Below are 24,700 nucleotides of genomic sequence, written 5' to 3'. Positions count from 1 at the left end.
TGAAAAGAAATGGGAGCGAGTTCACTAAACTAGCTAAATATGCCGTTCTGCAGCTGAACACTTGGCATCTCGCTTAAAGAGTACATTTTTAATTAGTGGATTTCGCAGACTTTTCGTTAATTTCTATCATTAAGCGGGGTAAAGTTTGCTTTGGGTTCTGATTTTGCTGGGGGTCTCTGGCGCGTCTGGCACCGCTGTTTTCATTGTACAACCTGAGAAGGCCCCTAAATCTGAGTTTTTCTTTTTAAATATGGGCGAAAGTGGCTGGCTGCAGGTTTCCCTCCCTCTCAGCTGTTTTCTAATGGTGCTTTAATGTGTTGTGTTGCTGCCTCTGCCCGAGTGGCTTATCTGACAGCATTTTAAGTGCTTTTACTCCACGCGTGGGACACCCGCGTGGCAGTTACCCATAATGCCTGAACTGTGGAGCCACGATTCATACAGCCTCAAACACCACAGCCCAAAAAACACACGAGCATCGTTTATAAGGCAAGCGAGCACATTTAACTGGCAGTGCATTTAAAGTCGAGTGTATGAACAGCTTTCAAAGGACTCCTGGTATGCACTTTAAATGTTGTGGGAATCCACTTTACAATTTCCTTTTATGGCTACGCGGACAATAGCCAAAGCCCTCAAAGGGTTAAAGAGAAACGAGGCAGGGACCTGGTGGCATCTTTTCTAAATGCCCTGAAATGTGCTGAAACCCCCTACACTTTCTCTGCCCCCCCCCTTTCGCCCTTTAAAAGAGGTGGATTCATCTGCCGCGACCACCATATGGGCGCTCGCAGGCCCATTGAGGTGGCCCCGGGACCTGAATGGGGAAGGGCCCGCTTTTCAGCCGCACACAATGCCCGCTGAGTTGGGGGAACCATTAAACTCTCGGGCGCAGGAGGGTTGGCAAACTTTTTTTTGGTGGGCAGAGTTTACGAGGACACAATCGGGGGAGGGGACAAAGGGGGTCTTCTGGAGGCGTGCAGCGGGCGCATTGTGCCCCGGCCCCAGTCAACAGAGCTTTCAGGGCGGTGTGTTAACCTTTCCGCGGAGCCATCATTAATCACTGTCCCCCGGCCGGCCGCTCAATACTGCTCGGGATCGCCTTTGGGGGGAGGCCTGCTCGAGGCCGGTGAATGGGGGGCATCGCGGCACACTAGGCCTGTTTACTCAGCCCCAGAGGGAGCGAGGGCTCCTCGGCGCGATTAAAGAAGCTTCAGCGCCCAGATTCCAGAACAAGGGTCTCTTTTTTTTTGTTTACCAACCGGCGCTGCTGGTTAACTTTTCGAGTGTTGACAGAGGCGAGACTCGAGTGTGTGTTTTTGTGCACTTGCTGTTTTTGTTTATTTTGGGCGTGCGCGTGAGGCGCGCCTGAAGCCCCTGGGCCTGGTGGAATGCTCCACCTGTTGCCTGCGAGAAACGCTGCCTCCAAGGGCGCTATACCCCGTTAGAGGGCGGCATACCCCGTTAGTGGGCGACACAGGGGCCAGGCGCTATACCCCGTTAGAGGGCGGGACAGGGGCCAGGCGCTGTGCTGACACAAACCACTTTTAAATTTTATGGCAGGTGCGTCTATCACTCTAGCTAATATCATAGACCCAGGCAAAAACAGGCTGTGACAAACCACTGGGCTCCACATATACATTTCCAACATATCGACCTTACATAAACTCCTCCATACAATAGTGTCGGCCTTTTATTCCCCAAGTCCAGTCGTCTCAATGTCTAAATATGTTAGGACCGGTTCACATACTTCTCTAATTCCAGGCTGAGTTTATGTGAGTTCAAATGCCTGATGGTGAGACGCAAATCGAAATGTATGTGAGGAGAACTGTATGTAAGGTAGACATTTTTGTATATTTTTCGAGGTAACTCAATGGTACTGTGCCTGCCTCCGAACACCCACTGTACGTGACTGATGCAGCTCTGTTGTATGTCGTAATAAGTTACCACCGCCAAACCCCGCCCGCAGAGCACATTAACGGGAACCTGTATTTTTATGATCTATTTGTGATACTTGATGTAGCGTGCTGTGTCCCGAGGAGCTGCTGTGTGGGCTTCAAAGGACACTTTGACGTTATCAGGAGCGCTCGAGCCTCGTGCGCTGCGCCCCGGAAGTAGAATCCACAATGTTGGGGCAGGGTGGGCGGTTTAGTGGCGGTAGATCGACATCCACAGGTGTCCTTAGGCAGTGCTCTGTGAAGGTTGTTTTTACATATATGTAGTATTTCTGGCAGGTCCAAACTACTGCTACAAAGTTACAGTTATAGGCACAAGGAGACATGTTGTATCCAGAATCACACAAGTTTATTCCAACAGCACGCGCCAGGCTTAGAGTTCAGGTGTTCAGTCCTGCACCCAATTTTAGACAGTAGGCCCCGCCTTTCATATATACACTCTGAATATCTCCCCAAAAAATGCCGATAACTTTCTGTTGCGGCCATTGACATATCATGCTGTTCATTCGAAAAATAGTTTGCATTTGGTCATTAATTTTTCATGCCCAGATTTAAAAAAGCGCTATATAAAAAAAAATGGTATCTGGTTTTTGTATTACACTTTGGACCCGGTTGAAATAGATGTTCCCTTTGATCTTTTTGAAAGCGCCCATTCCTGACGCAATCCCCTCTAGGCACTCGTGTTAAACGTCTCACAATCCCGAGAGCGTAGAATATATCGGTTGCTCACCCTCGACCACCCCCACCCCTTTCTCGGGGCCTGGTGCCTGGTATTTGTGAATCGTGGGGTTATTGGTGCAAAGGCATATCTGAATAAATGGATTGCGTAAAACGCGGGGTATTTTGCGCGTATCCTTCTGCGCAATGAAGCAAAGATGCGCATATGCTCAGCAGCAGGGCAACTAACCACAAACCACTTTTACGCCAGCTGTGACGGCTGCTCGGTTGCATACATTTTTAACATTCGACGTGTGCAGATCGACTAAACTAAAATATGGGCCCCGATAGCCCCCTCCGTCTCTAAAAAGTTCGATCTAGAGTTTCAGATATGACGGCAGGCAATTAAGACATCTCCCTTCGAGGCCTCCACAGAAGCCGTGGGAGGGGTTCTGCTCAATGGCTAGTCCCACCTTCCAGTCCTAATCCTCGTAAAGCGCCCTGAATGTGCTCCCCTTTATCCGCAGGCGCCCATCTGACGCCAGCCGAGGGATTTGTGTCCGGGAGAAGGGCGCTGGGGAATCCAGCCATTCGGGCCTGTCCGAACCGGTGAGGCGGAAAACAAGCACCAAATATAGCCACGCCACCGCGGCACCTTTCAGAGACAGGGCTGGGATGAAAACATTGTAGCATCTGCTGAAAGGGAAAGTGTCTAAATCCCATAGAAGCTGGAAGCTTTCGCCATATAAAGAGGTGGGGGTGTAAGCCTCTGTGCTTCTTAAACCGCCCTAAATCGCCAGAGAATGTCTCCCGGATAGAGATGTCTCTTTGTCCTGACAGGCCCCATGCGCCCATTATTGTGTGGCGCTTCTCAGATGGCCACCATATTTGGCCCCCTCCGGGACCTAACCTCGCCTTATGCTTCTGCGGTAATGGACTCTTAAGATCCGAGGCCTGCTCGGGAATGGGGATAAGGAACAAAGAGCGAGAGCGAACATTCCGCTGGAAACCCAAGCCCCCAAGGCTCTCATCTTGCAATGTAACCCAGGAAGTGCCGCCATCTTCCCCCCTGCGCCCAAGTGGGTTCTAGGGTTGGTGGTGGATGTTGTTCGTGTGATGGCGGTGTTACACTGGGGTTCTGCAGTGCACGCGGTGTCATGGGTTCAGAGGCCTGTCTGGAACCCCTGCAGACCTCGCTGGTCACAGCATGCCCCAGTGCCTCTTCACGAGACACCAGAGTCATGGAACAAACGCCCGCCAAGCTTCCTTTATAACCACGACTAACCCGACAAGCGCACGTCTTCATCATCGGCGCCACGCGCGAACGTTATACACGTCTCAGTGCTGTGGACAGAAGTGTCTCTTCGGCTGACTGGATGTGCGCAAACTCGGGGCTAAACACGGGGCTGATCCTTGGAAGGGGAGCACTCGGAGTGAAGGATGTTTGCCTGCCCCCTGAATGTGTTTAGAGGTGTCAAGGTGGGCTTGGGATGGCCAGATGGATGAGGAGTGTTCATTGGGCCAGAAGCAGAGGTCTGGCACGGCCCGTGGACAGGCCACGGAGACACGCTGTCCGGAAGTGAATCTGAACCCACGGCTTGTTATTGTTTACGTCTTAGCGGTGCGCTGACGCCGGGTGCTGATGTCATAGTACGCATGGGTACTCCAACTGGTGATGTCAGAGGGGGTGTCTACAGCAACTGCTGATGCCAAGGAACACACCAGCTGCTGGTGTCCTAGCGTGTGGTGTGGGCGCTCCACCTGCTACTCTGATGGAGTGGGGCTAGACCTGTTGTCGAGGCCTCAGTATCACAAGCATACACACACTGGTGACGTCATAGGACGTGGCTAAGCCGACCCCTAATGTCATTTCCTAGTTTGGACACACAAGCTACTGACGTCTTAGCTAGGCTTGGACATAGCCGCTGCTGTTTGCAGGAGCACAATTCATGAAGTCATGAAGTGTTATGGCTGCACGAGCTGTCGACAGCATACTGTGCTGCAGCGCCTCCTGCTGGTGGCGTCACAGAGTCCTGTAGACACCCCGCTGCTAGTGTCCTGGTGTGCTGCAGACACCTGAGCTGATGACACCACGGCGTGCTAAAAGTTATATCGCCGGTTACTTCCCAGTGGACAAATCAAAGTATTAGAACACCAAATGGGAGATGCCATGGGCTCCTGCAGACGTCATAGAACGGTGCGGATATTATGGCTGGCGAATGTAGCGCGGATAGCACGGCTAGAAATGTTACACTGTGTGTGGGATGCACCAGTGGGTGAAGTTATCGTATACTGTGAGGACAGCAGCTTGCGATGTCATACTCTGCTATGAATACCCCAGCAGTGATGGGATAGTGTGCTGCGGATACACCTGCTCATGATGTCATACTGTGCTAGGATACATAACTGATGATGTCATACTGTGATGCGGATATATCAGCTGGTGGTATTGTGAAAGTTTGTTGCGGATACAGTGAAATGTGATGTCACACTGAGATACAATACCCCAGCTGACGACGTCATCTGGTGTTATAACAGCGTGCTGCAGATATCATAGGGCGATGCGGTTACTCCTGCTAGTAATGTGTTACTATGATGCGGATACCCCATGTGGTGACGAGGATCATGGGGTATCCGCATCATATTGCAGATACAAGGTAGCCTGGAAAACGACCCTCAGGGGTTCAGGTGCTGGGAGACAGAAGGGTCTGTTTACGTGGCTGTGTGTGTCGGGGTGCATCGGTAATATGTCCGGAATTAGCAAAGCACGTTTAGAGTTTACAACAGTGGAAGCATTATTTAACGAATACACAGTGCCAGCTAGTAATCGAATAGAGAATCGCCGCTTAGAAAGCATCGTCCATAAAATGCTCTTCGGACTCGTTTTGTATTATTTTTTGAATACATAACCCATTAACCTCCTCAAACGCATACACACCAGAAATCACACTTTGCCTGGACTACTCAGCGCAGCGATCTTTCACCCAGAAAATGCAGACAAGTTCCGTGGAAAGACACCCGCCGTCAGGTACCCTCCCCAAAACCACCAAAGTTCCTGTGGCAATATGGTCAATGGTGTGTACAGCACCAGGACCCCAGAGCACCCACAAGGTGGGCATCCTGCTCATGGAAAGCCATGCCCCGCGGGGGCGGTGTACACTAGGGGTCAAACTGCAATCCCCACCCTCCTCTGTGATCCTGGGCAAACGTCCGCATCTCTGAGCCCTCAACTGCAAAACATCGCGAATGCGAAAAACAGTCAACCCGAAAACCCCATGTGTGAAAAAAACGAGGTGTCTGTTTATTACACAATTTAATTCGTAAACCAATTTTGGATTAAAGATATGGACCCCCTTTTGTATTTTTCCAAAGAATGGTAAGGTGGTGGTAGTGGTGGTGGCAGGGGTAATTAAAAATAAATGACCCTCCTTTTCTGCTGTCTACACTACCACAAAACAGCTACCAGGTAAGTTTGAAGCTAGTTTAGTCACCGTTAAGGGGCGGACCCCTGAGGCCTGCACCCCTCCGAGCTCTGCACAGAGACACCGCAGGAGGCTTGTGTGAGAGTTGGTTGCAGAGACGCCCCCCAGGAGCTGCCCGACTAACCGAGGGGAGGGGGTGAGGGAGGGGGGGGGGGCACGGTAGCTTCATTACACGGACCGATAACAAACAGAGAAATATCTTCCAATAAGCACGTTTTCCCCCGTTCGCCGAAGCCCTCCTTACATTGTTCCCCTCTCTTTAAACAAACCACATGTCTAATTGACGAGCGGTACCATCTCGTGTCCGGGACTGTCCGGCGGAACCTTTCTACAGATGTCTCGTTCAACGAGACGCTTATTCACGGCGCCCTAATGAGCGACAAAGCGTTCTCTAATGAGCAATTACACAGCGACAGGACTGTTCCCATAACAAATTCTTGCGTGTGACAGAAACATGCTTTGTACCAGATAGTCAGCATACTGTTACGGATTTTTCCGCTGAACGGGGGAGGGGGCATGACAAAGATTTTTTTTCTTTTTAGCTGCGCACCACTTTTACAAAAAACCTGACCGTTGCTAAGACGAAGTCTGGCCAAAACCCGACAATTTTGCGAACATGCATTAAGTCCAAGCTCTTATCTATTTCAACCAGTAACCAATCTCTCTATTTTAATGTTTATTCCATTCTTCTACATCGAGCTCATAGATTTCCTGCCCAGAGTCTGTACTGGTGTGTGTTGTCGCATTTTATTGCAAACCTCATGTAACCTTTCAACATATTCAATATTCGGGCCATCAAATGTGCGTTAATAGACAGAGACCCGCTATTCCAGCATCCTGTCCTGCCACTCTATTGCACGGCTACAAGAGGACATTCGAACATCTGTATTTCCCTTTATTTAAAGCATACACTCCACCCTTCCTTCATCCTAGTATTATTGGCCCGCGGATAAGCGACGCCCGGGGCCGTCTGGATCCAGAAAACATGAAATCCGCCAATTCCACGAAACGGTGAGCGTCACAAGACGAATCTGCCAACGCGCGAGGCTTCAATACATCACAAGCGCGACGTGCCTTCCTGTGACTCGCCTCGCAGGCGGATAATTCCCCACTTGTAGTGAACAGGCTCATGATACAATGGTGTTTACCCAGCAATCTGTCAGTTTCCTAACCTGTCACACACCCCTCCGCGAAGGTGTCCCTGCGCGCATCTTAATGCGCAGCCCGCGCTCCAGCACTGCGCGCTCCTCTATTGAAACCAGGATACGACATGGCCACCTCGGATCACCCCCGCCAGCACCTTGGATCTGAAGAACGCGTACTCCAAATAATATTCTGTGTGTGTATGCGTGGATCTGAAGAACGCATACTCCAAATAATATTCTGTGTGTATGCGTGTGCGTGTGTATATATATACACATACACACACACATATATACATCTTGTGCATCATATTAAACAGGGTCTACAAAACACTTCTATAACATACAAGCATCTTTTAACATATCATCATAGCGCCTCGTCAGGGGTAGTAAGCACTATATAAATGCAATTTAATGGCCAGATGCATACTGACAGCTGGGCTCTTACAAACCAGGGCTGCCATTGTGAATGCCAATGCACCGAGGCCTTTCCCATCCGTGCTGGTATGTCCAGGGGCTGTCCGAATGCTGCTCTTCCCACGTGTGCTCATGTGCCAGGCAGTGCTGGGTGTGTGCAACCGTGTGTTACAGCAGGTGCACTGACCTCTCGGTCTGTCGGCGCTGCTGTGTTTCATGTGAGCCGGGAAGGGACCCGCCAATAACCCGGGCTTCGGTTCACCTTCCCCCGAATATGCCGGTCGCGACCTGCGCGTGACCCTACTCACAAGGAGGGAATAACAAACACCCCCCGAGCCTGCAGCGTCTGAGCAGCGCCGAGAATCTCGCCAGCAGCCATGCTGACAGCATCATGGGCGCTGACAACGATAACGGGGGTGCATTTAGGAGGTGACCTTAAGGTCCAGCGCTGGGGAGGACTGACACTGCCAGGCGGCACGGGTGGAAATAACATACACAGGCCACAAACATGGCTGCAGCACTTGCGCATTATGCAGCTGGTCTCAGGAACTGTATTATCTCAACATGACCTATTTATACACCGCAAACGTGTGTGTTGCAATCCGTGAAAGCGCTACTTCTACTGGTGTTGGGGGGGAGGGGGTGACAATCGGTGTTACAGTAGCACACCTCAGGGCTCGCATTCATGATATCAATGCTGCCGTCCCATCGGTGTGTTTTTTGATGGCCTCTCTCTCTGGTCAGCATTAGCAGCAGCGTGATTCTCTTCGCAGTTCTCGTCGTTAATCTTACAATGTGTCGTTACCGAGTGTAAACCCTCTGCTGTCGCTCATTTTAGCGTTACTGCCACTGCCGCGTCACTGCCCCTGCAGCTTATGTTTGTAGTTTGTGATTACACTCATATTATTCTTGCTACTTGTTGTTAGGATCCTTCTGCTTGTTACTATGGACAGCATCTCTACTGGTACTGCTGCTATCGGAGTTATTATTTTGTTGTTATTGCTCGCCCTGGGCTCACTGTTATGTCAGCCCGAACCCTCACAGTGTCTGTCCTCGTGTGTTGTTGTTATCCTGGTGATTATCACTATTGTCACTGCTTGTAATGCTGCTCTCAGTATCACTGTTGCTACGCTGGGCTCACGGTTACACCTGACTGCCCCTCACAGTGCAGCCTATCGCTCGTCGTCTCCACTCTGGCGCTCGTGTGCCACTGTTATCCTGGTGATTATCACTACTGTTCTTGTCACTGCTTGTAATGCTGCTCTCGGTATTATTGTTGCAGTTGGGGTTGCTTTGTTGTCATTGCTCACCCTGTGCTCAGTGTTATGTCAGCCCGAACCCTCACAATGTCTGACCACGTGTGTTGTTATCCTGGTGATTATCACTACTGGTCTTGTCACTGTTAGCATTATGCGGCTATTGGCATCATTATTGCAGTTGAGGTTGCTTTGTTGTCATCGCTCACCCTGTGCTCAGTGTTATGTCAGCCCGAACCCTCACAATGTCTGACCACGTGTGTTGTTATCCTGGTGATTATCACTACTGTTCTTGTCACTGTTAGTATTGTGCTGCTATCGGTATTATAATGGCTGTTTGGGGTTGTTTTGTTGTTATTGCTCACCCTGGGCTCGCTGTTATTCCACTCTGACCCCTTGTGGTGTTGTTATCCTTGTGTTTATCACTTCTGTTATTATCCCTCTTCTGAATGCATCCCTCAGTATTATTGTTGCTGTTGTGATTGTTTGTGGTTATTGCTCACCCTGGGCTCGCTGTTATTCCACTCTGACCCCTTGTGGTGTTGTTATCCTTGTGTTTATCACTTCTGTTATTATCCCTCTTCTGAATGCATCCCTCCGTATTATTGTTGCTGTTGTGATTGTTTGTGGTTATTGCTCACCCTGGGCTCGCTGTTATTCCACTCTGACCCCTTGTGGTGTTGTTATCCTTGTGTTTATCACTTCTGTTATTATCCCTCTTCTGAATGCATCCCTCAGTATTATTGTTGCTGTTGTGATTGTTTGTGGTTATTGCTCACCCTGGGCTCGCTGTTATTCCACTCTGACCCCTTGTGGTGTTGTTATCCTTGTGTTTATCACTTCTGTTATTATCCCTCTTCTGAATGCATCCCTCCGTATTATTGTTGCTGTTGTGATTGTTTGTGGTTATTGTTCATCCTGTGTCGGTGTTATGCCGCTGAGCCCTCACAGTGCAGCCTATCCCTGTGGGTCTCTGAGTCTAACGCCCTCCTGCTATTGCCCCGGGGGTTGCTTACCTGGCGTGGGCTGCCCCGGCACCGAGGTCCCCGGGTACCAGCCCGGCCGGGTGCCCCAGGTGCCCGTCTGTCCGTTCAGCATCCGCAGCTTGTCGTACATTCCGTCTGCTCCCATTTGCTGCTTTTCGCTAGCCAGGTTGCGGAGCACTCGGTTTATCGATGACACCTGCAAGAGAGGCCGGGTTAGAGGCCGGGGCGGACTCGGCGGGCACAGAGCAGCGACAAGTGACGGATAGGGCAGGCCCGAAGCCTGGGGCACGGCTGCCCCCGGGGTGTCACACATTCAAAACATGCAAGTGCAGGTCACGCGACCCCGCAACATGCGTCGGGCACCGCCAAGCCAGCGGTAGCGCCCACCACCCAGGCTGAGCCGGATGTATACAATGCAACCGTGAATGGGTGTCCTCAGACCTGTGCACATTCCACAACCATGGCACTGGGTGACTATAACCAGCTAAAACATGCCAACGTAAGGGGCCCTATAAGGGTCTCCCTTCTAAAAATATAAAGAGCAGAGATATTGTCTTTATGATGTATATCTGTTCGCTAGTTAATGTACACACAAACATATTAAAAAATAAAGAAATGCAAGAAATGTGACACATCAGGCACTCATGCACATCATGTATATATATATATATATATACACACACACACACACACACACACACACACACACACACACACACACACACACACACACACACACACACACACACACACACAGAACAGCCAAATTGATGTGAGATTAAGACCGTTACTACCTCACAGATTGCATGCTACCAGTGAAAGCCAGCAGACGTCCTATAGATATATAGATATGAGCGTGTGCGCTGTTTATCCCCGTTGTTGAATGAGGGGACGGTAGATACGGGAAGCATAATATGCGCCACGATGCTCTTCTTATCTCTCGAACATCTTTATAAATAGCATATTGCACTGTGCACATTGATATAAATGGTTAATGTTATGCTAGATTGTTTAATGTGCATTTTTAAAGGTATATAATAAAAATGAGGATGCAATAGGTTAAATTGGGAAAACTCTTGTAACATAAAATGTGTAAGGCAGTAAAAAGTGCGTTTGTCACGTTCATTTCATGTTGTAATTATAAAGCGGAATTAACGTTTTGCACTGTAGTAGTACAGTAAAATATGTTAAAATGCTGGAAATATATATGTGTGTATATATTTCACACACACATGCACACACATTTATATATATTGTACACACATACACATATATAGACATACCTAGCTATATATATCTATATATACATCTCTCTCTGTGTATATATATATATATGACACACAGCCGACTTCATCAATGTGATTTTTACAGGGTGCACACATTTAACTCTAGCATTGTGATATTGGTTAAATGCCTTTATTAACTGTATTAACTGCACGGGATTGAACCATATACACAGATGCTATGCTACGCAGTGCTAATATTAAAGGAGGGTACAAGAATCTGGACTCACTCAAGGCTTTGTGTCTTCTGAGACATGGCCCCTCCCCACAGTCAACAATGGCAGTAGTACGCAGACATATATATATCCCAACACGTTGGGCAACCAGGAGCGCGTATATATATATTATATATATATATATATATATATATACACTATCTATATATATATATATAATATTATATATATATATATATATATATATATATATATATATATATATATATATATATACACACTACACACACAGGCATTTGTCTTTTGAAAAACAAGCTCCATCGCCTTATGAAATCCGTAAGTTGAAAACCCTCTCTACTTTAGAAGCCACGCCACGGGCCGCGCATTATTGTCTATAATTTTACCTAAATGAGCATGAACCTAGAAGCCAGTTTGACTGCCAAGACCACAGATCTCTGCGTCTGGATGGGCCACGAGACTCCCCGCCCGTGCCCGCTCCCTCCACGCACCCCCGCCCTGCCCGCAGCCGGACTCACGCTGGGGATGTTGTCGTTGGTGCAGACCCCCTCGGACAGCAGCCGGTCGCGGATCTCCCAGGCGAAGATGGACGGGCACTCCCGCTTGTACTGCGCGATCTTGCTCACCACCTCGGGGGTCGCCACCCTGGGCTTGCTGCCTCCGATGGCGCGCGGCCGGATGGAGCCCGTCTCGTAATACCTGCCCAGAATCTTACTCACACACCCATTGGACACCTGAGCAGGGGAACGGACAGAAAATCACATTATTAATAATTTCAAGACAATGGTAAAATGTTTTAAGTATGCATAAACAAGGACAGGCTTACGTTTTGACTGTCCAGCACTTGGACTTTTGCATCTGCATGGGTCTATAATACAAAAATATACCTTAAATGGTATGAGAACTTACTTAAAAGTTTTCTTAAATTTACATTTGTGGCCCTACAGCTATGTATAGATATATAAATATGTGTGAGGCTTTATTCACATTACAGGACACTACTCTGGCAATATTATGCTAGCATTATACCTGCGCTGTACAGTGATTATGCAAAACTAGACATATATTTGTTTTGCCATATAAAAAAACTAAAATACTACAGGTGGAAAACAGCTCTAAAATATGCCAAATTGTTTAAATTGTCAATGTTTCCCAACAAATAAAATTGGCTAAGAACACAGCTGGACTTAAGTGTGCATAAATCGTAGGCGCAACTGCCATTTCTAGTAGACTGGCCATGACAATTAATGTAAATATAATTTCATAGAATAAGTTTAAATTACTGAAACAGTGTTTTTGTATAAACTACAAGCATAACAAACACAAAGTTACAAGCAGATGAAATATGTCTTTAAATTAAGCAGATGAAATGTGTCTCTAAGCGAGCTGGACAGAGAGGTTCGCGAGTTCGTGCGCTAAAGTGCATCACCGCGGGAGCGCTCCGGGGAGCGGCCGGGAGGCTGCCCCGCCTGTTCACCTGCAGGATGCGGGAGATGTCGCAGGGCCGGGCTCCGCTGTGGGCGAGCTCCACGATCTTCTGGCGGGTGGTGTCGGGCAGGGGTCTGCCGTTCACAAACACTCCCCCGAGCTGGTTGACTCCGCTATGACCTGCAGGCGGGGGCGAGAAACAGACATGGCGCGCTCAGTGACCACCTCCACACACCGGCCGCAGCAGACAGACACCCAGGTGCGACAGCAAACAGTGAACATGTCTGACTGAAAAGAAATACTAAAAAAATCAGCCCCAGCAGAGTATTAGCATGTCATCCTGGGCTACGGCCTGTCAAAATGTATATAGAAACTGATTTTAAATTATATTTAGATTGAACAAACTGAAATATACCAAACAAAAAACAGAGAGAGGAGACGAGTTCCCCAACACAAAGCAAACACAGCAAACTATTACATTTAAATATGCCCTCACTTTCTAAAAAATAAAAGCAAATACAGATAATCAATGCAAACTCGAAATTAGCCTTTTCCAAATTAAATACACGAAATAAAAGTAACCGTCGGGCTGCAGTTCAGCTGCGCACATCATCCATAAAACTCCAGCAGTATTTTACCAAAAGCCAACTACAGAAAGCAGGAATTGCGTATATTCCTTCCTGGGCTAGAGGTGGGGTCGCCGCTGGAGAGGGGAAGCGCGCGCTGCCTGATCGATAAAGTCCAGACAAGAAAGGGGAGGCGAGGCAGGTGCCTGCGCGCGCCCTCCGAGGGGGCTCCCGGACACCCCACTGCTCCCCAGTCCCGTCCCCCCGCTCGCCGCAGCCACCGCCCCCGACCTGTGCCTGGCGCCGCTCCGCTGCCGAGCTCTGCTGCCTCCTCGCCGGAGCCCGCTGACAAATTGACTCCGGGAGCCCGGGCTCTCTTGCAATAAATAAGCGCCAAATATAGAAGAGGGGGAAAATATGATGAGCCTGCCTGACATTTGTCTTTAAAATAAAGCTCGCTGCACGTCAACTTTGAGGCTAATTTCTGGGAATGGGCGGAAGTCGCCCCGGATCATGCATGGGAGGCTAATTGAGGCGATCAGTCGGAGCACTTGTGGCAGGCATGTCACTTTCTGACACTGCTCCGCGCTCGGAAAGCGCATCGTCAGGACAAATGGGAGCCGGCTCGGAACGAGCCTTTCTGTCCGCATCGGGGTATCACTCAGGCGAGATGGGCCCTGCGCTGCCCTCCGAGGGGCGGCTTTTCGGGTAGCCCCGGGCGCTGCGCGGACACATCCGAGGGCTGCGCGCTGGCGCACGCGATGCGAAGTGACAGCGCCTTTTTTTCTAATTTAACGTCAAGCCGCGGAGGGCTGCATAATAATGTCTGCTCGGGACGTGCGCCGCGCTCGGTCCGCGAAGGCCGGCCCCGGCCGCGCGCGCTCCAAGTTTGTGCTGCTGCTAATGAGCCATGAACTCGCTGAGCTAGAAAAGGGGCCGCTCCCCGCACCTAGAACTGTGCTGCATGGAATCATGTTCCCCTCTCAGCGCCTCTCCTGGCTCTCTCTCGCTTTTGTTTCCGTCTCTCGCTCCCTCCCTCCCTCTCTCACTTTCTGCTACTTCCTCTCTCAGGCTCTGCCTCTTCTCTCTCGCCCTCCTTCTCTCTCCTACTTTCTCTCTCTCTCTCTCTCTCTTTCTCTTCTCCTCTCCCTGGGTCTCTTCCTTCACATTTCCCCCCTCTCCTCCTCTCAGAATGGTCTGTCTCTCGCGTGGTATCCCCATAGCCCCCTCCTTACCGACCTCCCCTCATTTTCTCTGTTTCCTCACCAGGTGCCTCACCTTCCTTCCACATGTTTCCTTCTTCTCCACGCATTGCTTTCTCTCTCCCTGTTTCTCCCCCACCTCTCACTCATTTCTTTCTTTCGTTTTCGCTCTCTAGTCATTTGTCTCTCTGCGTCTGTAGCTCTCTCCACACTTTCCTCATCCCTACCTCTTAAACCCATTATAGTTCTTGCTGTTTCCTCCCCTGCCTGTCTTTCTCTCCTGCGCACTCTCTCGGTTACTTTAACTGTCTCACCTTCTCTACCTTCTGTGCTGTCCCAGTCTGTTGCCCTCCACACTCACTTGGTTTTAAGTTCTCTGTGCATGTCACCGCTTCCAGCCCTCCACCCAAGGCCTGTCTGCCCCTCTCGCACCCTCCTCCTCCTGCCTCCACAAATGTACACGACTCTCACTAATCTCTAATGTTTGCCTCGCGGAAACACCCCCTCTCACTTTTTCTCTTCCCTTTCCTTGTATGTTCGGGCGCCTGCACCGATTATCTACCTGGATCTCGCTGCTTCCCCTTTCCACACTTGCCCCTCTTCCCCCACCCCTCCTACCTTTGCCCACCTCCCCTCCCTCCTTCCATCTCGCCATGTTTGTCCTTTCTCGGTGCCCATTTACCTTTACCCCCTCGCTTCAGGTACTCTCTCCCCAACCTCCCCTATCCTCGAGCTCCCCCATTTACCCCGGGTGTCTCTCTTTCCGGTTCCTACTCTCTCCCTGTCCACCAATCACTTCCCGCATACCTATAGAGCGCAGTGAGGCGAGGCCCCGCTTTACAAGCACATTTGTCAACATAAAAGCGACAGGCCGGGCCCCGCCTGGAAGTTTCACTTAGGAGGTTAAGCCTCAATCATGGCCGCGGTCCCCGGAGAGGGGCCGGCTCTATCCGCGGAGGTGATTATACGCAGTGTGCGCTGTTGCTGCTCTTTAATAGGGAAACATATGGTGTCAATTTGGACGCCCTGCACCATATACACTCAGGAGTCATTAGCGCGAAGCCTGCGGAGCAGGCAGCGGCCCCGGAGCCACCCGGGCTGCACCCTCAGGAGGTGTGCACAGCAGTGTTCAGAGGCTTGCATGAGTCCTGTGTAGGAATTCGCGTGTACACATGGTCCGCCCAGGCATGTGCAGAAACAACGCCAGTGGACCGCATAGTGCGCGCTTCATACGGGCCATAAAATGGCGCACAGGCATACCTAGTGGGGTGGGGGTGCTCGGGCCTGTGCAAATACCCACATGTATACAAGTACATGGGCCCCCATGCAGGTGTATAGATATACCAATGATAGAGGGGGACTTCCGGAGCATGTACATACTTATGCAGATGATACCGAAAGACCGCCCTGGCCGCACGCCTTCTACACCGGATTACCTGGGTCGTGTGCATGAATGCACAAGCACGCATCGTACGTGGGTCACCATACAATGCACATGAATACACATACATACATTGCACAAATGGTCAGCTGGTACTTGTGCGTAATGCGCGTATACTAATTGTACAGAAGGCCACATGCACCTTGTGCACACCGTGCCATTCTAGAATTTACATGCATGTACACAAAGGTAACTCGGACTGCGAGCAGGAACTCACGCGGACACGTTGTGCAAAGGGATGAGCGGGGCGTGTACGTGATTGACGTGTGCATTTTGGTCAGAGGTTGCCCAATGCTTATTAAGGAATTCACTTGTATACAGCAACTATTGGGGTGGGGCTGCAAGTTGGGGCCGGCGTCGCAAAGGGACCCGAGGCATGTGTGCATGAATTTACATATGGACATAAACATACTATCAGGCGATTGGAACCCAGCCTATGCGCACCGCAGACAGGGAGGACACAGAGGTGCGTCAGGCCGCAGTGTGCAGAAGGATCCTTAGCACTGGCCACGTTCAGGCGGCGCCTACACCCTGACCTCTTTCACACACAACAATTCACAGCGTGACTTCATATGCCTGCGTACATACGAGGAAAGCGAGAAAGGACCACGTTCATTCGAGGCCCGGCCTTTATTCGTTGATTTCTGCTTTAACACAAACTTACTTGCAAGCGTAACTCGCATAGACGTCACTACGTACAAGTAACTCGAGAACGGGCCATGTTCAGTCACCTAGGACCGGTCTGTTATGTTTTTCTTTAACACGCAGGTTTCCACATGTGTGCATACATACAAAAACCACGAGGAGCCAATGAAGTATGTTAGTATGTACTATTTCTCTCGCGCTCTCTTGGGGTAAGTGTTTGTGTGCGGCTAACAACCATAGCTGTGTCTCCTGTTCAGACAGATACTACGAGAACATGCATTCCTTTTTGTATGCACGAAAACACGCGAGCATCACGACAGGCACATACAATACCTGTCGCGATGCTAGGCAAAACAACTCGCCTTTACCGCGACCAGTTCGGATATAGTTATACATTTTTATACTAATTTATATGGCCCAATACACCGAGCCACTGCGATAACTTCACACACATCTAATACGGGTTGTTCTTTTAATGCAGAGGGAACATCTGTTGGCGTTATACACTAAGGATAGGTGAAAATATCTGTGTACATCTCTGTCTGTCTACATAAGTAACCATCTGTCTGTCGGCCTGAATAAAGATCTATCTATCTATCTATCTATCTATCTATCTATCTATCTATCTATCTATCTATCTATCTATCTATCTATCTATCTATCTATCTTCTAGATACATTATGTATATGATGTCATCCTATGCATGTTACAGTGTATATAATCATTGACATATTTAGTCATACTGGCATTCATGTCTTTATGCATATATATATATATACACACACACACACATAATATATATAAATATATTAATATATATAATACAATATGTACTGAGCGCTCCTGCACATGTATATGCACACAGACATGTGTATAATTATAAATGCCTATCTACCTATAAATATAATTACATACCTGCCTGTGTGCATATACATGTGCAGGAGCGCAGCGCTCAGTACATATTGTATTGTATTTGTGTATATACACACACACACACACACACATATATATATATATATAATTTTTTTTTGACTGTATGGAGTGACCATCATTCACCAGAGGCGAGTTTCTAAGTGGGTTACTAAAGCTGGCATCTCTCTCAACGCTGATAATAAATTCCATATTATACTTTACGCATCTGTACATAGTGTTTATGCCGTTGTATTTTTTTCATGTGCACATTATTTTCGTGCCATACGTTGACATTTAACCAACTCGAAGATGCATATTATACTCCGTGTCTCTATAGTTAGTTATACATAGTTTGTGCCGTGGTGTTTTTATGTTTTTAAAAAAAAGGTATTTATTCAACACCGAGATGCATATTATACTCTGTGTTTCTGTAGAAAAGGTTTATGTATTTATTAATGTGTACATGTTTTAACAAAAGGAATTTAACCTACGCGTGGGTGCACGTTATACTCTGAGCGTCCGTGCTTCTGTGGACATGGTTTTAGGTCATGGAATGTTTTCGTAGTTTAACAAAAGGCATTTAACAAACACCGCAAAGCGTATTGTAGTCTGTGCTTCGGTGTAAATAGTGCATTCCATGGCATTGTTGAATGTGTATATGCTGTAAGAAAAGGTGTTTAACAAACATCCAGTTGCAAGGAGCCGAACTATTGTGAGAGTCGTTTACCTGTAACCATGTAAGTGTTACAGTAAAAGGCGCTTCCTTGTCAGTGTTGCTTTACTGCAGTAATACATTCGATCTTGACCTTTGCACTATAGTAATAAATGTATATTAGTGCCTGCTCTAAATGACGTGTTACGAGCAACATTTATTTTCACTGTCGCGCTGGGTGTGTGTGTATATGTTTAGATGCGCACACCAACACATTTGGAATCGTTTGAACATTTGAAAGTGGGTGCATGTGTAAATACCCCACGAAGAATCCGAAAGAGCACGTGCCGACATATACCTGTTTTTTTTATCACATCAGCTAACATTCTGCTTTTATTAATTTGTGTTACAAATGAGATAGGACCAGACTCCAGTCTTCCTGGGAATGTGGGTCCTTGGTGCCGTCGTTTTACGGCTGTGCGTATGATGTCATGTACTCTGGGCCCGTGCGCACGCTGAGTATAAACAGAGAGAAAGGACTCCAGCTGCCTCTCACATCTGCAGTACGAGGTCTAAAAACTCTTGCTGCTGGTGTTGTGGGTTTCGTGCTTAATTTGAGCCGGTGGGCATACGAACAGTCATTTTTGTGGACCAGCGCTTATTTTCCCCCATCAGGTTTGAGCCAAAGCAAAAGAGAGACAAAGACAAAAGGAGGAAAGAAAGAGAAAAAGACGAGAAGCAGTAACAAATAAAGGAAGAATGAAAGACAAGCTGACAGAGTGAGAAACAGGGACAGAAGCGTCTGGTGGTTAATGTAAAGGACACGCGGTGGAAACAAGAGCATACAACCTTGTTATTCGCACCCCGACGTTGGAAAGTGACTGCAGAGGACTCGCGAGCAAGACTTTACCCCTGGCACTTATTATTTTACAAGTTAGGCCCCGCCAGGCTTCTGTACTGTGTTCTTGCGAGCTCCGGGCCCATGAAAGAGTGCGCACAGAGAGGGTCGCCGTGCGGCTTCGCACACCTGCGGTGCCGGCCGGGAGCTCGCAGGCCCCGGCAGCCTCACCTGTAAGGAGATCCCTCGCCCAGTTATTGTGTTTGCTTTGCCTCTGCAACGCGATAGTCGTATTTTTCCCGCGCACAGCGCAGTCTGCCAAGGATCAGGGGGGCAGGCAGCGGGGAGACGGCGTTAAAACCCCACACGAAGAGACGCCCGGAGGAACCCACAGCGCAGGGTGGAAGGAAAGCCTCTTTCTGACCCTTACAGGGACCCGTGATCCACCAATACACAGTGTGTCCGCCTGGGCACACACACGCGGCCAGAAAATGAAGTGACCTGACACACATTTAGGAGAAAGAGGTGCGCGCGCACAGGACGTTATTTGGGGCAGCACAGTGCATTGTCCACGTGTCAGGTTTATTTTCGTAAATGAATTTTCTAAAAATGCCCCTTTCTTAAAGGCTAAGGCACTACATAACCCGGGAGAGGCGCAGCATTAAGGCACACATGTGTGTTGCCATTGTGTTACTATTTTACCACACACACAAAACCTCCTTTTGTAATAGGCAGGCACCCTAGTAGAAAAAAACAAAACTTCTAATACCTCTTTAGTGGATGTTTCTCTAGCTCAAACTGTACATTTCAAAGCAAGACAACTGGCAAACGCAGATTCCACAGTTGTGCCACAGAATCTCGCCCTGGGCGTTTCCACTGGCTGGCAGGTGTGCCCCGCACCCCCCCCCCCCCCACCTCATTACATTGGCACTTCCCATCCTCATACTTGTCGCTGGGTCCGAGCCAGGGCTGCCCCTATCAGACCGTACCATGGAAATATGAGGCAGTAAACATGTTTTTTGAAGCAGGGAAAACATTTAGGCACAAAACTCCGAGGCCTGTAAACTTTTACACCTATGCTCCCCAGAACGATAAACACTTAAACCCGTGACGTTTAACACCCGAAAACTTAGAGGCCTGTAAACATTGTAGTCAGTAAACATTCGCGCCATTACATTTTTCAGAAAGTTAGCCTTCAGACACGTAAACTTTGAGGAGTGCAATTATCCAGGCCTGTACACACTGAGGCCCACTTTCGAGCACGTAGAATTCCATTTAGGGGAGACACCCCCAACGCTGCAGCTCCCACTCACTTGTTTGACTTCTTATATAACTTTGTTTACAAATCCACACTGTCAAAAGCAATTCACGCAGAGCCCCTCCACCCCCAAAGGCCGCCGTCTCAGCCCTGAGAGACCTGTGCCCTCAGCAGAGCAAACCGCACGCCATACCGGGCTCGTGAACTTTTCACCTCACAACACTCTTTGAAGGAAAAAAAACACAACCGCCTAAACAAAGACAACCTGTGCTGGGAACATAGCTGGGCCACTGAGTCAGGCATAATTACATCGACTTCAGGTTAGGGAGCGCCCTCTTGCAAATCTTCTGCGCATCTCCACGTGTTAACCTCAAAATGCCCGGAAGACAACACGCTAAGTGCCTCAATTAAACAACATGTCGGACGAAACGTCACTCCACGGCTACGTGTGTTTTCACTCTGTTTGCACAGACACATATCTCCCCAAATTAGACAGCTCTGCAAGCCAACTGGAAAAATCCTTACACACACACGCCCTGCCCGAAATACTCTATGCATTCTGTCAAGAATATTGAAAACATACATTCAGCCAAGAATGACTGCTTTTTTTCGGGACATTTTAACTTTTTGGTAACTGATCAAGAAACATAAAATAGATAACTTACTGTTCTGCATGTTGAACTGCTCCAGCGCGATCCCCTGTGTCTCCCTTATGTAGTCCTATTAGTGACAAAATAAACATTTTTTAGTTATGTTGACGCCAAGTGTCAGCTTCAAAAGCACATCTCAAGTGTGAGTATTTGATTTTTCGAAGTATTATTATTAATCACGTAGATAGTCGTTGTTTATCTAAGATTCATAAAATGTTATTTTTTTAAGGCGGTTGAGCTTGCACCACTCAGCACGTGCAGTTCAGACCCAGGCCCAGACGGGGGCTCGCGCCCACCTTCCCTGGTCCCATGGCCTGACTGCACGAGAAGCAGCAACAGCAAAATAGCGCAGCGACGTTTCCCTTTTACACTTGCCTGAAATATGGGGTGGCTGTCTTGTCATGCAATTAAAGGGCTCACACATCTGCTTGCCTCTATTTAAAGTCTTCCCTCTAGGACAAAACAAAAAAAATGATATTAAAATAAAAATACCTTCCCCCTGGGACAAATTAAATAAAATGCAGCGTAAAGTCTTTGAACTTCGCATAGCACGCTACGATGGGGCGGAATGAGGCTGTTTTAAAAAAAAAGTTACTTAGATTGATGTAAATACAAAATTAACCATATGTATAAAGGGACTGTGGTGGAAAACTCTCGAGGTTCTAAATTATTTTAAGCAAGTTGGGCTTGTTTCTGAGGGTAGGATATGTGTGTGTGTGGGGGGGGGGTGGGGGGGCTCGCGCGCGCCTGTGTGTATGGTTCAGTGGAGGTGCAGTAAGTGCAGTGTTGCCCACTCTCTGGGGCGGGCACGCTGGAACTTTGCTGTCTCGCGCGTGGCCCCGGAGCGGGCAGGCCTCCTGCCCGGCTCCTGGCCCTTCACAAGCACATCTCACGGCGCCCCTCCTTCCCTTCCCTCCTCACCCTCATGGCTGCCGGTCTGCGGTGCTCGGAGTCGGCCCCCTCTCCGCTGCCGGGTCTTTAGCTCCTCGCTGTGCAATGACACACGCTGGCTACCTCGCCTCAGTGCTCTAAAAAGTAGAAACAGGAGGGGGTGAGAACTGCCCCACAAAGGCGACAGAAAGCGAACAATAGCCTCCTTTCTGCCTCCCCTGCCCAAACCCCAGAGAGCACCAACCCCGTCTCCCCCGAGCAGCAACACGGCCCCCAAAAAAGCGCCCGGGACCGGGGCCCCCTCCTCAGGCTACAAAGAGGGCCCTACCCGGGCCCACAGAGCCTCGGGCCTCCCCCACCCCCCTATTTCTCGCAGATAGAAAAGTAATTTCTCGTTATAAATATCTGGGGGTAATTGTGTTACTGGTGCGCGTTGTTAGGGGCTGTAAAAAAGATACAACAGCCCAGCGGGGCGCTCAATTGGGAAGAGACAATTGTAAGAAAGGGGCCCATTCAGGCGGGTTGCAGAGAAGAAGAGGAGGCGGTGAAGTCATGGTATCGTCCCGGCCTTCATTTTCTCTCCTCTTTTAGAGAGAGGAGTAAGAGAATACCCATTCCCGTTTCCTTTGCGTCTTATAATGAATATTAATTTTTTTTTTTTTTTGCTTTCCGCTTGTGACGGGCTTTGCGGTTAGCACATTCAGCAGCAAGCAGCCTTTGTGCAACTCGAGTAAGTAGTTTGTAGCCGTCTGAAGACGAAATAAACATCAGGCGGCGCTTTCTTCCCCGCGCGCCGAGCCCGAGTGATAAACATTTACAGCTCTGACAGCCACCTGAATATCAACAGAGCACTGCTTGGCAGACCGGCCTCTCTAAGCCCCAGCCCAGCTCCTCTCCGCGGTTTAATATACCAGCCACGTCCCGGGAGGATGCACGCACCGCGAGGGCCCGTCCGGCTGACAAGACCATTCCCAGCTTTGTCTCACACCACAAACGAAAAGTTAGAATACAGCCTCATAACTTTGCTAAGCCCCCCTCCACCTGCACGTATTTTTTTGGAATAGCAGGCTGTCCTTTACTTTAACGGGATCACGCTAGTTTTTCATGTCTGGAGTTTTGCTTTTTGTTGTGAAACTTTTCTAGTAAAACTTTTAGCAGGGAACTGAAAGTGCAACATAACACACACGGGACCGCCGTTGAAGCCACGAAAATCCGCACGATGTTTTCGCACAGTGATTCCAGACACCGCCTGCGGGTTTCTGCTTGTTTCATATTTTGTTTGCAGCTGGTGAACACTTCTCCGAGTTTTCGTCTAGCCGCAAACAGCACAAAGTTTGTGTAAGCACAAACGGTAATGGCAAAGCTAAAACATTAATTGCTTTGGTGAATCGAAGCAAACTCGTTATATTTCTGGCATAATCTTTTTATTGACTGAAGTATTGCTTTTTTCATTTTTACAGTCACGGTCGAAGACAATCAACATTGTTTTAAAATAGGACAGTTAATACCTCTAAGTAAACAGTTTGTTTAGTGTCTCGTGAAAGCGTTTCATTTCTCGAGAATATACAATTGTACAGAACCATTTTTGAACGTATTCTTATATTTTAAATACATGTCAATTTGCCTAATTTTCTAAATCAGAATTTTGAGTTTCCAATGGACAGAAAGAGTGTAAACACACACACAGGAAGGGGAAGTAAGCTTCCCCCCTTCCTGTGTGTGTGTTGGTTTTCATAATATTCGCTACTGCTCATGGGGGGAAGCTGCTCACCCACCTGTTATCTTTTAGCCTTGAGGCATAGAGACCCAGACATAAAATAACATTCACGTCTGTGACCAAATACACTTTCATGGTGAATACACTACCGGAAATGAATTCGAAGAGGAAGAGATACAAGTGATCGGGGCCTTGTTTGTAACTGCCTTCAGGACTTTTCTTGGAAGCAAAGTTATAAAGAGGAAATATTCATCTCAAAATGTCCACAGATGAGAACGCCGTCAGTTTTTTCCCACGTGCACATGAGGCAGTTTGACACACAATGTCCGCACGCGTTTGTTTACTCGCGAATGTCTTGAGCGTGGGGTGCCAGGTTCGGCCAGCTCTTCAGTTTCACCGCAGCCCCCACGTAGAACCCACCCCCACCCGGCGGGCCACAATCTACAACCCATCCCTCAGACCACCCTTGTGGCCTAACAAGATTCCTTCCGCCTCTGTAGTCTCGTGGACACAGGTAAGCAACGGAGGGACAGACACCCGCGCATGACGCCCTCTACAACAGACCCCTTCCGCCCCACAAGCCAACACCTGAACGCCATCATACAAAAGGTACCCAACGTGGAAACAGAGGCGTGTGACAGCTTCAACGAGGCCTGTGGCCGATATGCAACGCCGCCTGCACCCTCTTCCCGGAGATCTTTCTACCAAGTGCACCCCAAAAGCCTGGTCTGCCACCACCCCCTCCGGGGTCACCTGTCTTCACTGACCGGGTCAGGTGGAGCTGAGCGGGCCCGCATGTGAGCTGCGCATCCCAGGTCCGAGCCCCCCTCCCTCCCCCAAGACCCGCGGTACCCAGTGCAGAGGGAGCAGGAAGAGGCACTCACCTGTGCGAGGCATGCTGTCCCGGGCTGCACTGGCAGCGGCGGACGCTGTGCAGTGGGCGCGGAAGCTCGGTGCCTGCCGGTGGGTATAGGAGGCTGCGCCGGTGCGGAGCGGAGGCTGGGTTCCTGGGAAGGAGACAGAGATTGACAGTGAAGAGTGCTGTCAGGGGGCTGCCACGGATGTGCAGCGTGTGCGCTGTGAGTGAGTGAGTGAGTGAGTGTGTGTGTGCGCGCGGAGGGGCCGGGGGCAGGGACT

General features: G+C 49.0%; 1 protein-coding gene across 22 annotated transcripts in view; it reads right to left on the bottom strand.

Moving 5' to 3' along the window:
• PAX6 (paired box 6) overlaps positions 1-24,700 on the bottom strand; it is a 50,072-nt gene that overhangs the window by 15,655 nt on the left and 9,717 nt on the right. For 4 of the 22 annotated variants that reach the window (XM_085648281.1, XM_085648261.1, XM_085648265.1 and 1 more), the window contains exons 2-5: positions 20,971-21,025; positions 12,793-12,971; positions 11,882-12,097; positions 9,917-10,082 (exon numbers count right to left, since the gene is read on the bottom strand). In XM_085648281.1, the coding sequence (XP_085504407.1) occupies positions 9,917-10,082; positions 11,882-12,097; positions 12,793-12,971; positions 20,971-20,980 (571 nt within the window). In that variant the 5' untranslated portion in view covers positions 20,981-21,025. Of the gene's footprint in view, positions 1-9,916; positions 10,083-11,881; positions 12,098-12,189; positions 12,232-12,792; positions 12,972-14,306; positions 14,378-20,970; positions 21,026-21,330; positions 21,408-21,876; positions 21,984-24,447; positions 24,695-24,700 lie in introns of those variants that run through there. The other 18 variants (XM_085648277.1, XM_085648280.1, XM_085648278.1 and 15 more) reach the window with 11 other exon arrangements.

This window comes from Triturus cristatus, chromosome 3_2 (genome assembly GCF_964204655.1).
Source record: "Triturus cristatus chromosome 3_2, aTriCri1.1, whole genome shotgun sequence".
NCBI classification, from domain to species: Eukaryota; Metazoa; Chordata; class Amphibia; order Caudata; family Salamandridae; genus Triturus; species Triturus cristatus.
This window is presented reverse-complemented; position numbering and strand designations above follow the sequence as displayed.